This window comes from Emys orbicularis, chromosome 2, assembly GCF_028017835.1.
Source record: "Emys orbicularis isolate rEmyOrb1 chromosome 2, rEmyOrb1.hap1, whole genome shotgun sequence".
Taxonomy (NCBI): domain Eukaryota; kingdom Metazoa; phylum Chordata; order Testudines; family Emydidae; genus Emys; species Emys orbicularis.
The window spans coordinates 16,625,459-16,640,565 of NC_088684.1; the positions used below are offsets into that span (position 1 = coordinate 16,625,459).

The 15,107-nt window shown below is 38.1% G+C and overlaps 1 protein-coding gene across 2 annotated transcripts in view; it reads right to left on the bottom strand.

Annotated features, from left to right (window-relative positions):
• Window positions 1-3,910: 3,910 nt before the first annotated feature.
• PHF20L1 (PHD finger protein 20 like 1) overlaps window positions 3,911-15,107 on the bottom strand; it is a 77,784-nt gene continuing 66,587 nt past the window's right edge. For both annotated transcript variants that reach the window (XM_065398255.1, XM_065398254.1), the window contains 4 exons: window positions 14,095-14,290; window positions 12,530-12,902; window positions 6,050-6,212; window positions 3,911-4,053 (listed from right to left, as the gene is read on the bottom strand). In XM_065398255.1, coding sequence (XP_065254327.1) covers window positions 3,911-4,053; window positions 6,050-6,212; window positions 12,530-12,902; window positions 14,095-14,290 — 875 coding nt within the window. The remainder of the gene's footprint in view (window positions 4,054-6,049; window positions 6,213-12,529; window positions 12,903-14,094; window positions 14,291-15,107) is intronic.

The window sequence follows — 15,107 nt, forward strand, 5'->3', positions numbered from 1 at the left end:
TATGGCTCTGTATGATGGAATTCCTTTTTGTTTTTCCCCCCCCTTGTTTGCTTTTTTAAAAAACCTTAAATTAAGTTAAAAAACGACATTAAAAGAACACTATAAAAGACGGGAAAGGCAAGCATCCTGAAGTTAGGAAACGGCAGAATTAAGCTTGTGTAACCTTAATTTGGCCCCTTTGTGCACCTGCATTGTGATACAGTCTTTAGTTACGGCATCACCTACTATTTTTTCCCCAGCACTTCTGCCTTGTTCAGTGCACAGCGCAGATGGTGCGTTGGGAATGAATCAGTTGTGTAGTGAATGAGGCAGTTGTTTGTAAGATGCCTGCCTCATTTGTTGAGGAAGCTGGAAGGCATGTGGCGAATGAGGCAAAGGACTGCAGGATGGGAAAGGATAGTCTTATGATCAAGACAGTTCTGAGAATTGGAACCTATCCCTGCTTCTGCCGCAGAGTTCCTATGTCACTTCAACCAAAATTCACAGGTGGCCACTAATTGGGTTTCTAGGTGCCCACCAGGGAACATCTGGGGGCCTATAATAATAATAATAATATATGGAGATATACCTATCTCATAGAACTGGAAGGGACCCTGAAAGGTCACCGAGTCCAGCCCCCTGCCTTCACTAGCAGGAACAAGTACTGATTTTTGCCCCAGATCCTTAAGTGGCCCCCTCAAGGATTGAACTCACAACCCTGGGTTTAGCAGGCCAATGCTCAAACCACTGAGCACTTACAACCATAACTGAAGTCAGTGCATGCACTGACCATATAAAGTGCTATAAAAATGCTCTGAAAAAAAATCAGGCCCCAAGTGTTTCACAAGTTGGGCGCCTGCCAATTTTAGCCTTAATCTCTCTACTACTCAGTTTCACATCTTTAAAGTGGGGTTGATGATACCAAGTTACCTTAAAGTTTGTGAAGCATTCTGACACAACAGCGATGTGTGTCATAGAAAAGCTCATGAAGAAATGAATAATTTTGTACTCAGTGCAGGGTTTAAATGGTATGTGGTAAATATTATGCATTTGGCTACCAAATGAACGAGGATAAACAGAAATATTGAAAAGTTACTCATTCAGGGGCACTACCTATCCTGTGCATTGAAAGAGGCAGGGTCCTGTGGGGTTAAAAAAAAGGGACACCTTGCAAGTTAAAAGACTAACACAATGCATATGGCAGAAGAAGGCTGAATTGCATAAGCAACCTTAATTCAGACATTGCCTAACTTTTGATTACTTAACTTTGAAACCATACAATACTTGACAGTAGTTTTTTATATGTAATATATATTTAAAAGTGTAGGCCCTGGCTACATCAGTGACCACCTCCTAGCACTTGCATCTGAGACCACCTCCGGGTCCGCAGCTCATACAACATCCACCTTTTAGGGATAATATTCTCACATCTCATTATAACTTTGCTGTGATGGGCCCAAAGCATGGAACCTCCTTCCCACAACTTTAAATCTCAGTCCATCTCTCTGTTCATTACATTTACAGTTATATGGTATCACAAACATGCATACACACATTGTATAACATAGCACTAGTATGTACTGTATATATTATGTAAATACTACATACTTCATTTCAAATTGTGTATTAAGATTTACATTTATTCTATACAGTACACACAGTACCACATTTAAGGATATGCAGCAAGTGAATAATATACAACAGTATCTTGCATATCCAAAGAGCAAGTAGATCACTTTCAACAGCTGTTAGTACTGTGAAATGTGTCTTAAGTAGTCATTTAAGCATCAAATTATACTGTATAAAACATAAGGGTATTTTGTTAAACATAATAGTGGTTGCCATAAAAAATAGTCAACATTTCTTGAAAGATTCCTCAGTTACTGTATTTCCTCTTTAAATTATGGAGGTGACAATCCCTGCTATATAATTAAGATTGAGTTGCGTTTTGGAATTAAGACAGAGCTGTAATATCTCTGATACAATGGTGTGGTAACTGCTGTTGAAGAGACCTTTTAAATAGGTATCATTCTATAACTGATGTTGACACATTTGCTTTAGAGTTAAAATATTAATAGCATTAACTTACTTCAGACATGACAGATAAATTAGAGACTTTAGTGTAGGCATTTTTCAATAAGCACCCGGGCATGCTACTTTCTCTCTCAATAATGGTTTTATGATGAAAGTTCAAAACACTAGTTTCAACATCTTTTGTACCCAATCCATCTTTGGCACATTTTTCGACTGTCTGAATCCTCAACAGGCATTCAAAAAATTCGAGTTTTTTATGGTCTGTACATTATTTTAATCACTTTTTTACATTTCTGTATAGGACAGGAAGAAAAGTGGAAAATGTAGAGTATGCAGAATAGTTTTAATAAACAGTTTTACATACAGTACCTTACATATAGAACAGTGTGTTTGCAAATTTAAATAATTTTTGAATGTACAGTGGCTTGTACTCTTATCAAAAGGTAAATTCAAGTTTACTGTCTATCGGTTCTAAAATGCATTTATACAGAAAACTAGAACTGATAAACAGTTGTGAGGCATAAAATGTTCAAGTATCTTATGTCATCAATTAAATAGCCTCCTTTTAACAGTCATATTTTACAAATTCCAAAACCTGTACATACATTATTTTCAATTTTATAAACTGCTTGTTAAAAGGTAACATTTCATGTTAACCACCAGTTCTTATAGTCTATAGTAATAAAACTAGACATGTGTAGATATAAATATGTATATAGTACGTACATATGAATGTGTGTGTATATACACTTATACCTACACATACATATGTAGCACTGGGTGCAGTGACAACTTACATGAGCACAGGCAAAGAGAAGGTCCTGAGCTCAAAATCCAGCAAGAGCTAACAGAGCAACTAGGTTGCCTTTGGTTTCATGATGTTTTACTCACGTATGACTGAAGCTAAAAGTTTTATAAAAACATCTTAGATAATGTATCTTTGCGATATTCAATCTAGTGGTTTAGTAATTCACAGCCACAAACAAGCAATTTTTCTGCTCTTGTCATTCCTCATCCCAGATGAGGTTGGTAAAGATTCAGAGGGCTAACGCCAAGCTGAACTACCCAGGACAAAAATGTACTTTGAATCCTGAATACTGCAATAGAACGTAAAAAAATATAAACTAGATACAATTTTGGATGGATTGCTGGCACCAGGTAGAACTTTGAAAAAAAACTCTTCAGGTATTTCACTATCCTCAAACTGTCATCCCAGTGGTTTTAGTATTATTTGGCACATCTGACCACTGTTTGCCACTTACGTTTTTAAAAGAGCCTAAGGGTGCTGTAATGAGGATTTCCATTTAAAAAAAATATTTATAAGGAGACCACCACATACCGTTTCTTTCAAAAGTGAAGCAAATGTTTTCATTTTCCTGAATAACACTAATTAGACAAGAAATAGTTCCTGGGCTGCAAAAGATCAGTTACCTGCCTAAAACTTTGGGGGTGGACCAACTGTAGAGAGGATATGGATCTCTCTGTGTCTGTATTTTCACTAGCAATGGGAGAAAAAAAAATAATTACGGATGTATGTTTTTCCCACTGACGTTTTAGAGTTTGGCTCTTTCTGCTACTGACTATAAAATTATAGCATTTTCCATTGCAGAGATTTCTTGAACCTTCTTGTATGACCTGAAGGAGAAATTCTGCCACTTCAATGTTCCTCAATATGTGACATATTTTAATTTGCATCTTGAACATAGCGTATTCAGCTTTTCAGTGTCAATTTCCTTACTCTAGATTTCCTTTCCTTTCTCCAAAGCGTCAGGCTAAAAATGTAATCAGCACAGAACCAGACAAATATCCAGCTTTTTGCTGTCCTCCTGCCAGTCTTGTGGCTAATAAGAAAATTCACTGTAGAGAGCCTATTTTTATTCCTTTATTCTTCCTTTTGTCATACAGAGCACAGCGTGGCTATTTGTTGTACTTTCCCCATGTCAATTAAGAGCTGTTTGATACGTCGCTTGAGTTGAGGCAGTCTTGCAAGAGGCTCTGGCGGTTCCAGCTCTCCAGTGAAGTCAAGCCAGCTTTCTAAAACTACATCGAGAAAAATGTAAAGAAGAGTTTGATTAGAAAGGGATCTTCGGAAAAAGAGTGCTCAACTCTCCAAAGCTAGGTGTGTTGAAATGCAGTAAGGGCCATATCTTAGTGCCATTGAAGTCAGTAGCAAAATACTTGAGGACTTCAATCTGACTAGGATTTGGTCCTAACTTGTCAACCGAAATTTAAATGGCTATTGTGCCCCACCCATGGCTCCATGCAAACCAGGTGTGAGACTGCCAATGATGCACCTCAGAATATTTCATGGCCAAATTCACTGCCCAGATGAAGAGCAGCCGATCATAAAAATTCAGAATACTTACACTATTTGTTGCGAGACGTTCTGTATTTGGGTTTTTAGGCTCATACCCTTTCCAAACCTACTTCTCCCGTATGCTATTGAACATGGACCAGCACCTATCCTTGTAAATGCTGCCAACTTGCCAAGCCTGAGGGCAGCAGGTAATTTGCATAAAATGGAGCATGCCTCTGCCATATGAATCATTAATATGAAGGTGCAACGTACAGATACTCAGATCATTATTTAAATGAAGATATATTTTCTGAAGAACCAAATAATTCAGTGCTCCATGGAAATTTTTATTCTTTTAAGCAGTTTAAAGTGGTCCCCCTTATTAATCCTTCCAATTGCCCTGATAGCTAAATTCCAGTAATATAAAGGTACGTTAGGACAAATTAGCCAACAATGTGTTGATGATACACATACAAAGAAGAGACTCCAGCTCACTGTCTCAGTTGTCATGGTTCTGCAGTAGTAAAAAACTCAACAGGAATAAAAGGCTGTGAAGACTCACTTCTGTCACTAACTTTAACGTATCACTAAACAAAAACAGGGAGCAGGTGATATAATGTGGTTCCATTTTTAGACAGCCACTTTCAGAATGGAATCACACTAACTTCTGAGTGAATTTCAGTGCTCATAAAAAAGAGGGATGGCAAGAGTCTAATCCCATGTTTCTAGAAACATGGTCAATGTACATGCAATCTGATCATAAACATTCCATCAGGGCTAACCCTATTTTGTTTTAGGTAAGAAATAGTTAAGGACACAATAACTACACTTTGTTCAAACTCTCTTCATTTGTGAAGTGAGACTCTACATGTGAAAACTAGGGCTGTCAAGCGATTAAAAAAATTAATAGCGATTAATCGCAGTTTTAATCGCACTGTTAAACAATAATAGAATACCATTTATTTAAAAATTTTGGATGTTTTCTATATTTTCAAATATAGCCTAGGGGCTCAGAGCTTCAGCCTCTGCTGCCACGCCCGGAGCTCTGGGCTGGGGCTTCACCCTCCCACCCCACCCAGAGGTATGCAATTAATGCGTTAAAAAACTGAACAGGTTAATTTTGTTTTCAGTTAACTGCAGGCGTTAACGGCAATTAATTTACAGCCGAATGCATTCATTCTACTACAACACGTAGTTCTACTGCATAATCGTTGTGCGAATTTGTTGTTATGAAGCCTGGTCTGCTGCCTTAATCCAGGCTATTACCAGTTAGTTTGTAAACCACAGCTGAAGATGAAGACTTCTTTTCTCCTCCTCAGGTAAAAGATTGATACTATTGCCCAAACAAATACTATCAACTTCAGGAGATGCTGTGGATTAGTAGGCAGAGCATGGGAGCAGGAGCCTGCTACTTCATGGTCTCACTGTGTGGCCTTGGGCAAGCCATGTTGGCCCATGTTTTTGAATGACTGCTAATGCTGCATGCCTAGGCTTGACTTCAGACATTCTGAATACTCATTACCTCAATGGATGTTGCAGAGGCGCAATATCTCTGAAAATCAGACTCTGGGTGTCCCAGAACACCCAAAAGTATAAATACCTTTGAAAATTTGGGCCTTAATCACTGTCTTAGTCATCTACATGACGGGGTAATGGGAGACTTATTGTTCTTCATTTGATGCTTTGAATGTTCAAAGCTCTACACAGATTAATGTCAATACTTCGTAACAATGTAATTACCATCAACTTCCTTTTCAATAAGGTCCATTCTGCTGGTGACTTCATTCTGTACATTCTCTATGTGGGTCAGGAGATTTAGCTGCCATTGAAGATGTGAATCCACTTGTTCTTCTGATCCTTTTTTTTCATTACAAGCACACACCACATTCCCTTCAGCAGTGTTCTTCTCCATAGGACCAACAAAAATCAACAAAGTTAGCACTTAATAAATGCTTTATTCTCAATTTACCGCTTGGATTCTGGTTTTGATTTCAATACTTGGTACAAATGCCCTGAATGATGGAGTTTTTAATTGTACCACTATTTCACAAAAACATAAACATGCATATTGGTATGCAGTTTTTAAGAACATTAGTGGGGAACAACTGCAATACAAATTCATAGATTCTAGGACTGGAAGGGACCTCGAGAGGTCATCGAGTCCAGTCCCCTGCCCGCATGGCAGGACCAAATACTGTCTAGACCATCCCTGATAGACATTTATCTAACCTACTCTTAAATATCTCCAGAGATGGAGATTCCACAACCTCCCTAGGCAATTTATTCCAGTGTTTAACCACCCTGACAGTTAGGAACTTTTTCCTAATGTCCAACCTAGACCTCCCTTGCTGCAGTTTAAGCCCATTGCTTCTTGTTCTATCCTCAGAGGCTAAGGTGAACAAGTTTTCTCCCTCCTCCTTATGACACCCTTTTAGATACCTGAAAACTGCTATCATGTCCCCTCTCAGTCTTCTCTTTTCCAAACTAAACAAACCCAAATTCTTTCAGCCTTCCTTCATAGGTCATGTTCTCAAGACCTTTAATCATTCTTGTTGCTCTTCTCTGGACCCTTTCCAATTTCTCCACATCTTTCTTGAAATGCGGTGCCCAGAACTGGACACAATACTCTAGCTGAGGCCTAACCAGAGCAGAGTAGAGCGGAAGAATGACTTCTCGTGTCTTGCTCACAACACACCTGTTAATACATCCCAGAATCATGTTTGCTTTTTTTGCAACAGCATCACACTATTGACTCATATTTAGCTTGTGGTCCACTATAACCCCTAGATCCCTTTCTGCCGTACTCCTTCCTAGACAGTCTCTTCCCATTCTGTATGTGTGAAACTGATTTTTTCTTCCTAAGTGGAGCACTTTGCATTTGTCTTTGTTAAACTTCATCCTGTTTAACTCAGACCATTTCTCCAATTTGTCCAGATCATTTTGAATTATGACCCTGTCCTCCAAAGCAGTTGCAATCCCTCCCAGTTTGGTATCATCCGCAAACTTAATAAGCATACTTTCTATGCCAATATCTAAGTCGTTAATGAAGATATTGAACAGAGCCGGTCCCAAAACAGACCCCTGCGGAACCCCACTCGTTATGCCTTTCCAGCAGGATTGGGAACCATTAATAACAACTCTCTGAGTACGGTTATCCAGCCAGTTATGCACCCACCTTATAGTAGCCCCATCTAAATTGTATTTGCCTAGTTTGTCAATAAGAATATCATGCGAGACCGTATCAAATGCCTTACTAAAGTCTAGGTATACCACATCCACAGCTTCTCCCTTATCCACAAGACTCGTTATCCTATCAAAGAAAGCTATCAGATTGGTTTGACATGATTTGTTCTTTACAAATCCATGATGGCTGTTCCCTATCATCTTACCACCTTCCAAGTGTTTGCAGATGATTTCCTTAATTACTTGCTCCATTATCTTCCCTGGCACAGAAGTTAAACTAACTGGTCTGTAGTTTCCTGGGTTGTTTTTATTTCCCTTTTTATAGATGGGCACTATATTTGCCCTTTTCCAGTCTTCTGGAATCTCTCCCGTCTCCCATGATTTTCCAAAGATAATAGCTAGAGGCTCAGATACCTCCTCTATTAGCTCCTTGAGTATTCCAGGATGCATTTCATCAGGCCCTGGTGACTTGCAGGCATCTAACTTTTCTAAGTGATTTTTAACTTGTTCTTTTTTTATTTTATCTGCTAAACCTACCCCCTTCCCATTAGCATTCACTATGTTAGGCATTCCTTCAGACTTCTCGGTGAAGACCGAAACAAAGAAGTCATTAAGCATCTCTGCCATTTCCAAGTTTCCTGTTACTGTTTCTCCCTCTTCACTAAGCAGTGGGCCTACCCTGTCTTTGGTCTTCCTCTTGCTTCTAATGTATTGATAAAAAGTCTTCTAGTTTCCCTTTATTCCCGTAGCTAGTTTGAGCTCATTTTGTGCCTTTGCCTTTCTAATCTTGCCCCTGCATTCCTGTGTTGTTTGCCTATATTCATCCTTTGTAATCTGTCCTAGTTTCCATTTTTTGTATGACTCCTTTTTATTTTTTAGATCATGCAAGATCTCGTGGTTAAGCCAAATGTCAAACAAATGAGTACATCTAGCTTTCAGGATTACCACAGAGACGGATGAGTGTTAGCAGAAAACACGGGAGGCAGTGTTAAATTCACAAGATCTTGTACCCAGTTTAGTGCAATTGGAGTGGCCCACGTCTCACCACTCTGCTACATAAACTTCTAACTCTTAATTCATGAAGTGCTGAATGCACCAGTGAGCCATTATCCAATTCAAGCAAGAGTCCAGGATTTTTTTGTGTTTGCTGTCCAATAGAGGATGAAGTGAAAATACAAAAATGGAATTATATCTAAAATCCCAAAGTTCGCCTGTTAAATTTATTTCAAAATTCATAGCATACGGACAGATTTAAAACAAAAGTACATTCCTTCTTCAGACTACTGTCATCCTGTGTAACTTGCTAACACAGTTAGATCACATGGCTGGAGTATTAAAAGGGGCCACATAATTGTATGACCAGTAACACGTGTCGTTATGAGAACTAAAAGCAAATCTAATGGTTTTCTTCCCATGTGTATTATTCCATAAGAAGTCAGGTACATTCCTGTGAAGCCTCAGGTAATAGCTATGACCAAAGACAGGATACCTGATTTAACAGCTCAATGGGATGAGCCAGAAGAGCAATTCCCATAAATTTATATAAACAGTTGATTTTAATTGTAAAATCCTATAATCCCACATATACTGAAGCTGTCTGACTATTGGTGATTATTGCATTTCACAGACAGAAATTCAAAGACAGTGCTAGTTTGACAGTACACTTGTTAGTCACTTCAGTGCAAGCCAGCTGCCACAGAAAGGAGTGAACGGTATTATGTATATATTGATAGACCTGTTTGAGAAACCCACATTCTTGAGACTATTTTGCATCTGAAAAGTTTTTTCCTGCAAAAGTGGCCTGAAATGATTTATTAAACAAAAAAGTTCTCTGCTTGTTTTTCTTAAGCTTTAGAAATATGAATACCACCAAATCTGGACTTCCCAGCTTTTGCTGGGAGGATCTATGGGTGGGTCCTGGAGATGACATACTAGTATTAACACTTGCAAGGGGGACAAGCTACTTAAGAACAAATGACATGTGAGATCAGGGAGGGCATTCTAGCAGTAAGGGGCAGTGCACAAGAAACATTGGTGGAGAAGGATACAAAAGAAACATGATGGAAATATGCAGGGCGGGACAGGGCTTTGTAAAGGCTTAAGAGTCAGGAGTGAGGAAACCATGTCAGGGGCTGTCCATAAATGACAGAACATGTTTTGGTGAGACACGGTGGGTGAGGTAATATCTTTAATGGGACCAACTTCTGTTGGTCAAAGAGAGAAACTTTCAAGCTACACAGAGCTCTTCATTTTTTGGCAATTTTCAAGACCTCCTCCAGCCCCCTGTAACACTTTGTAACACTGAAACAAATCTGCAAAACTAAGGACCCATCCACCCCCGAATGCGTTTTGTAATTTACAAACAATCTATGATGTTTAAGGAGAAGCAGAACTAATAAAAGGGGACTCAAAATTGGATATCATCTGAGTGTATGAAAGAAAAGATCGGCAGTAGAACTATGCATAGACTGGAGACATGGAAACAAGAATCTGAAAGGCCAAAGGTTGCAATCGTTTAGGAGGGACACTGCCAAGGCATAGTCAAAGGTTCAAGGAACAAGGGTGGAGAGGAGAGCTGTAGCAAATATAGCTGCTCTTGCATTAGTTCAAAACAGTTACAAATAATTCAAATCGTGTCTCAAGCCAACTTGAAAACAGCTGAAATCAAAATTAGGATGAATGCAAAATGGTTTACACAGGAAATAGGGATGTAAAATCTTAACCGGCTAACCAGTGAGCATTAGTCTTACCGTTACGAAACAGAGGAAGGTCAGGGGTTGATATGTGCCAACAAACAATTATGGAGTCCCAAATGAAAAGTACTCTATGGTGCTGGGAAAGGAAAGGAAAGGAAAGGACTAGCTGACCCAATAGGTTCCCCTTCCTAATAAACAGTAAACAAAAGTCAGTAAAGTCATAGCTGAGATTCCCAAGGAAACCTGAATTCTGCATAAATGGATATATGGATTGTTTTTTCAAGATATGACACTATTCAGCAATATGAAATATTGCTGAATGTGTCCTTACTGCACACACTCAATGTGTAAACTATATTATTTAATAAACAATTAACTCCAAACAAGGTGAACTGGAGTTCTTCATTAAAAAATATAGAACTTATGTGCCACCTTTAAAAACAATCTATGTTTGTGACACCAGAGTACCAAGAGAAAAAAAAAAAGTATCTGAATAATTTTTTTAATGGGGGAGACAAGTGGGTGAGTCTAAGTGTTTTATTTATTTTCAAATACTTGGGTATCTCAAAAAGCTTAAGAGGTTTTTTTGTTTTGTTTTAAGAGAGTTTCTAGAGTAAAACCAGACACTTTCAGCCCTCCTGCCCAAAGCAATGGTATCAAGAAGTTACAAGCAACCGAAAACAGATTTAGAGATGTGGGCACAACCTTTACTATAGCATCACTAATATAAAGCTATAGAAAAATCAGCTCTGTATATATTAGATGGGATTTACATTTCAAAGAACTCTGACTAAAACATTTGTTAGAAATCCTGACATGAGCAGAAACAAGCTTAGTTAATTGTTAACCTATATGACTGAATTCTGGGGGGAAGTTTGGTGTTAAAAGAAAAATACAGACCAACGGTAAATATAATTAGAAATCCAGGTTTTAAAAACTGTTAAGAGACCTAAGGACAACAGAGAGAAACTAACAATTTGCTCTTCAACCAATTTCTTCTGTTATGAGAAAGAAAACAGGTTCCGCTTATACTCCTCATTTTAAATACAGGGAATCTCTCTCAAACCAGTAAAATCTTTCAAAATGGGGGGGAAAAAATAAAAAAAAGTGCAACCACAAACTTTCCTTGAATACAAGAAATCTAGATGTACTGGAACAACTTAGATATATTAAACAGAACAACCTCTCTATAAGCAGAAATCCACTGTAGCTGGGTTTACAAATTTGCAATTAATGAATTAAGAACATAAGAACAGCCATAGTGGGTCAGACCAAAGGTCGATCTAGCCCAGTATCATGTCTTCCGACAGTGGCCAATGCCAGGTGCCCCAGATGGAATGAACAAAACAGGTAATCATCAAGTGATCCATCCCGTCGCCCATTCCCAGCTTCTGGCAAACAGAGGCTAGGGACACCATCCCAGCCCATCCTGGCTAATAACCATCGATTGACCTATCCTCCATGAACTTATTTAGCTCTTTTTTGAACCCGGTTATAGTCTTGGCCTTCACAACAACCTCTGGCAAGGAGTTCCACAGGTTAACTGTGTGTTGTGTGAAAAAATACTTCCTTTTGTTTGTTTTAAACCTGCTACCTATTAATTTTACTTGGTGACTCCTAGGTTCTTGTGTTATGAGAAGCAGTAAATAACAAACACTTACTTACTTTCTCCACATCAGTCATGATTTTATAGACCTCAATCATATCCCCCCTTAGTCATCTCTTTTCCAAGCTGAAAAGTTCCAGTCTTATTAATCTCTCCTCATACGGAAGCCGTTCCATACCCCTAATAATTTTTGTTGCCCTTTTCTGAACCTTTTCTAATTTCAACATATCTTTTTTGAGATGGGGCGACCACATCTGCCTGTAGTATTTAAGATGTGGGCGTACCATAGATTTATATAGAGGCAATATGATATTTTCTGTCTTATTATCTATCCCTTTCTTAATGATTCCCAACATTCTGTTCGCCTTTTTGACTGCCGCTGCATATTGAGTGGATGTTTTTAGTGAACTATCCACAAGGACTCCAAGTTCTTTCTTGAGTGGTAACAGCTAATTTAGACCCCATCATTTTATATGTATAGCTGGGTTTATGTTTTCCAATGTGCATTACTTTGCATTTATCAGCACTGAACTGCAACAATCTGAATCCAACCTACTTCACCATAACAAGTTTCACTACATTAAACTTCATTTTAAGTGGATTGTACTGATCTGTCTGCCTACCAATAGAACACGCATCAGTTGATAATTCAGTAACGGGCATGCATTTCTAACTATTTTATGAGTTTGATCTTTTTTAAACTCTAAGTCTATACACATGAATAACGAGTTTTACCTGCTCACTCACGCCATCTTCTTTTAAAGAATATTGTGAACAGTTTTTATCATCTGAACAAAATTCCTGATCTTCCTCAAAACTACTCATATCTTCATCATCTGAGCTCACGGGGTCAGTAACTGATTTGCAGTCCTGACCAAAACTCTGTGGTTTCTGGTAACTGTGCTCGCTTATAATATATGTTTCTTCCATCTTCTGCGGTAAGCTAGGGGGTGGTTCTTTATGGCTTTGATTGTGACATGTCCTTTCAGATGGATTAACAGTATCTGGCAAAGTCACTATTTTCTTCTCTACCCCAAATGTCACTTGCTCTTGCTCTTTTCGCACCCCAGAGCAAGCCCAAAGATGAAGATCAGGGTGATGTGTATTTCTGGAAAAAAGGGGAGAAGAAAAGTTAGTATAGAATAATCACTTTCAGCAATGAAATCTTTTAAAACTCTCATTTTGGCTGAACTGTATTTACATTAATAGGCAATTTTTTAGGGGAACATCATTGCCAAATGTTTCATCCCGCATTGTTGTGGACCTCTTAATTTTGGGTAAATCCAGGATGCCCTGGTCATCTTTAATAAGTGTGTTATGATAAAACAAAAACGCTAATGCTCCCGAAGTGTCCAATCCTGTCAGGTGCTGAGCACTATCAACTGCCATTGAAATGGAGGGTTTCCATCACCTGGCATGAGTGGACCAGTAAACTGTACAGTGGAAGCATAATTAGAAAATTATACAAAAGAGAATGTTAAACATTCAGGCCTTTGAAAAAATTACTATATCCCAAATTAGCCAATCACATAACGATTGTTCAGAGACAAAGCACGGTCTACTAGCTAAAGTACAGCAATGGAGATCTGAGCTCTGTTCTGTACTGATTAACTGTTGGACCTTGAGCAAGTAACAACCAATCTGTGACTCAGTTTCCCCTTCTGTAAAATTGGCACAGTAATTCCCAACTTCACACAAATATTTAAGAGAATTCATGTAATACTATTTATTAAGGACTTTGAGATGATTAGAAACAGGGGAATAGATTGCAGATGGCAGATTTAGAAGCGCAGAAGACTTCATTTCACTTTCAAACTCGATTTCACAGATATTACCACATGCAAATTTTGGATAAAAAAATAGTCTTTAGTCTCTTCAAATATTTTTCCTTTGTCTCAGTATTCATCAACAACAGTCAATAATAGGAACACAAATTCACCTTCTAGTGTTTAATGGAGAAAACAATTACATTCCCACTTAGCAATAATTTTTTTTCCCCCTCAGGCTTTGTCAAGAAGTGCAGACCCTGGATTCCTCCTCACTGAGCTGACAGGAAGAAGAGGAACCCAGCTTCTGCCCCGTCACAGAGTGAGCTCCAGAATGCATCATCATCTATCCAAACAATTCAAATTGTGCCATGACATTTTCAAGAATACACTGTCTAAATGTGTACTGATATACATCTGTTTGGTCTTTAATATAAAAGTTAAAATGAAAATTATCTTGACATAAACACTGAGCTCTCACTTCCTCTATCTAAGGGTACACAGATGGGGAGGAAACACCAGACCCACACTTACTTTAGTATCCCAATCTTCAGCTGCAGTCCATGTAGAATTTCAGTTACACCATACACATCAGCCAGCAGGTGGTGTGTTGACACTATCTTTTTGGCATTAAGGTGAGAGTAGTTTTCTTTTAAAAATGATAATCCACACATATGCCCATTGTTTAACCAGTCCTTATCGTAAAGATATTTGGCACTCCATCTCTGACCTACGGGTAAACAACAATCAGAATTTATTCTCCAGAAGTGACAACAGTCAGGAGCGCTATCCTTAAAATATCTTCTGACATCCTTTCTTTAATCATGGGTTTTCAAAGAAATTCACATCACCTCGTATATGACACAGTATATCCTCTGACTTCTATAAATGACATTTTAAAAGAAAATCAAACAAATCAGCTCAGTACTCAAGCATGAGGAAGTAAAAACATTCTATACCGTGATACACCTGTGAACTGAATTTGAAATTAAAGTTTTGAATTAGAATGGTCTTTTCTAAAAAGATATCCGCTTATTGAAAAGATAATTTAAGATACCAAGAACTTAAGATTCAAAGAGAGATGGGACATTTAAATGGATATCAAGAATATCCAGAGTTATGATAATTAACAACAAAAATTTGGAAAAGCTATTAAACCTGGTGCTTCAAAGCAAGACAATCTAACCTTTAGATCAGGATTTACAGCAGGATTCTACACTTTCCTCTGAAATATATCATACTGACCCCTGTCAGAGATAGATATTGGACTAGATGAACCTTGGGTCTGATCGAGTCTGGTGACTTCTGTTTCTAAACCACAAGTATGAGTGAACCCTAAGTAACTTAACTAATCATCTTACTTTTATACCAATTTAATAAATCAAAAATAATTGTATCCCTAATTATTCCCAGAACTATATAGTACTTTCACTCTGCAACTGTTAAAAATAATTACTCACCTTCTTGTTACTGTTGTTCTTTGAAATGTGTTGTGTGTCCAACATGCTGTAAATATGCGCGTCACAGCAAGGTGTTGGAGTGTTTTC